At 60.1% G+C, this 2,057-nt stretch overlaps 1 protein-coding gene across 1 annotated transcript; it reads left to right on the top strand.

Moving 5' to 3' along the window:
* The first annotated feature begins 1,269 nt into the window (after window positions 1-1,269).
* Window positions 1,270-2,057, top strand: SAYSD1 (SAYSVFN motif domain containing 1). The gene is made up of 2 exons (XM_075089141.1): window positions 1,270-1,491; window positions 1,580-2,057. The coding sequence occupies exons 1-2, from the start codon at window positions 1,333-1,335 to the stop codon at window positions 1,871-1,873; spliced, it is 453 nt and encodes a 150-aa protein (XP_074945242.1). The 5' UTR covers window positions 1,270-1,332; the 3' UTR covers window positions 1,874-2,057.

The raw sequence follows: 2,057 nt of genomic DNA on the forward strand, positions 1-2,057 counted from the left end.
CTACATACAGGACATAATGTGTGGAATTACCCAGCACTTCTTGGAGGAGCTGTTTTCATGAACAGTAGTGCAAGAGGAAGAAAAAAAAATCAAAATAGAATAATGTCCTGTGCAGGCTATCTTAAAACATTTTCGACTGTTATTTCAAAATCAAATTTCCACAAATAAAGAGAAAAAAATGTCATTCATTGTGGCACTTTTTGCAAAGTTGGAAGGTTAAAAGAAAGTTATTTTGTAACCAAGCATAAAACAGGCATTTGAAAAATTATTTAGCTGGAAAAAACACAATTTTTCCACATTAAGATAACTTAAGAACACACAAATTGATTTTTATTAGACTTCTCATATTCACTTCTGAGCTGACACATGCGTGAGATATCCAGCCCTAAAGGTCACTTCTGAGAAAGCTGTAAGTAACTGGAAACAGCACTGCAGGATGAGATGATGGCTCACTGCTAACTATTACTGCCGGAGGGTGATAAATATTTTACTCCTGAGGCTAAGAGCCAGCTCCTGTAAATGGAATTATAGTTTTCAATTGTACCAATAGCTGAAAGATGATGTGACAGAGCTGGCTTCTCCGATTTTAGTTCTTTGAAGACAGGTGGGATGGCCCAACCCGGTTTGAGCAGACACCCACATGGAGGGATGCCATCGAGGCCTGCAGCCTGCACTGGATGGAGCCCACCGCGTGCTCCACCACGGCTGGGAGCAGGTGACACAGGGAGGGCCCCGGCTCCTCTCGCCCCACCGAGGGCAGCAGCCATCCCAGGCGGGCCGAGCCCGTGGGGCCGCTGGCTGCGCCCAGCGCGGGTGCCCTCCTCCTCCGTGTCGCCCCTTCCCAGGCGCCTCAGTACTTTTCTAAAGTGGCCGCTCGAATGCCTAACATAGGTGCTGCCAGTCAGCCCCGCTGCTCATGCCTCATGCACCTTCTTCAGGCTTTGGTCATCCTATGCTTTATTCTCTCCCTCTCCTTTTTGGTGTCAACATTTGTCATGAAGATTTAAATATGAAAAAACAAAACAACAGAGGGAGGCCTTTGGTGATTTACAGCTTTCCTCCAGAGGTAAACGGCAGGCACAGGTACCAGCTCGGCAGAGGCAAGGCAGGGGCTGCCGGCTGTCTGGGGCTCCCTAAGGGGGCCCTGCCCGGTCGGGGCTGAGAAGGCGGGGAGCACCCTACCCCGGTTCGCACCCCAGCCCGGCCCGCAGGGCGGCGCGCGCGCGGCCCGCCACCGGCGGCCCCGTGGGCAGGGCGCTCTCCGGTCCCGCCCCTCGCCCGGCCGCCACCGGTGCGGCTCCCGTACCGGCCTTGCGCAGGCGCGGGACGGCCATGTCGGCCGCCGTGGAGCGGCGGTTAGCCCACTTCCGCGCCGCCCGCGGTGCCGCCCGCGCCTCGCCGCGACTCGCGGAGCCACCGGGAAAGGCCGCGGCTCCGAAGGCCGCCGAGGGACAGCGGTCCGCCGCGGCGGGCCCGGGCGGCGGTGCCCAGGTGAGCAGGACGGGGCGGGTCCGAGCGGGTCGGCGTCGTGTACTGGCGAGCCGGAGCCTGACGCTACGTCTCGCTGCTGCCTCCACAGGCCAGTCCCGGCGGGCCGGCGGCGGCTCCGGCGTGGGCGCGCCCGCTGCTGCTGAAAGTGCTGCTGTGGGCGGTTCTGCTGGCGCTGTTCGCGGAGCTGGAGCTGGGGCTGCCCTACTTCGTCCTCTCCCTGCTCTACTGGATGTACGCCGGCACCCGCGGCCCCGCCGAGCGGCGGCCCGGCGAGTTGAGCGCCTACTCCGTTTTCAACCCCGGCTGCGCCGCCATCGCCGGGACTCTGACGGCCGAGCAGCTGGAGCGGGAGCTGCATTACCGGCCCGCCGCCGGGAGGTAGCGACCGGCCCGGCGGGGACCGCCTCTTCGCGGGGCGGCCTCCTCCCGCCCGGGCCACCGACCCCAGGCGGGCTGGGGCAGGAGGACAAGAAGGTTATTTTTATGCAAAACGCCGCTTGTGCCTTACTCCTGGCCCGGTTTCCCCGGGCACTGTCCGGTCCCGAATAAAACCGTGACAAAGTGTG

Source organism: Phalacrocorax aristotelis, chromosome 3, assembly GCF_949628215.1.
Source record: "Phalacrocorax aristotelis chromosome 3, bGulAri2.1, whole genome shotgun sequence".
Taxonomy (NCBI): Eukaryota; Metazoa; Chordata; class Aves; order Suliformes; family Phalacrocoracidae; genus Phalacrocorax; species Phalacrocorax aristotelis.

What these genes read in the sequence shown, in the direction of transcription:
- SAYSD1 (XM_075089141.1), top strand. Translation starts at nt 1,333, where the DNA reads ATGTCGGCCGCCGTGGAGCGGCGGTTAGCCCACTTCCGCGCCGCCCGC. An exon ending in GCCCGGGCGGCGGTGCCCAG is followed by an intron (nt 1,492 to 1,579) that starts GTGAGCAGGACG and finishes CTGCCTCCACAG; the next exon opens with GCCAGTCCCGGCGGGCCGGC.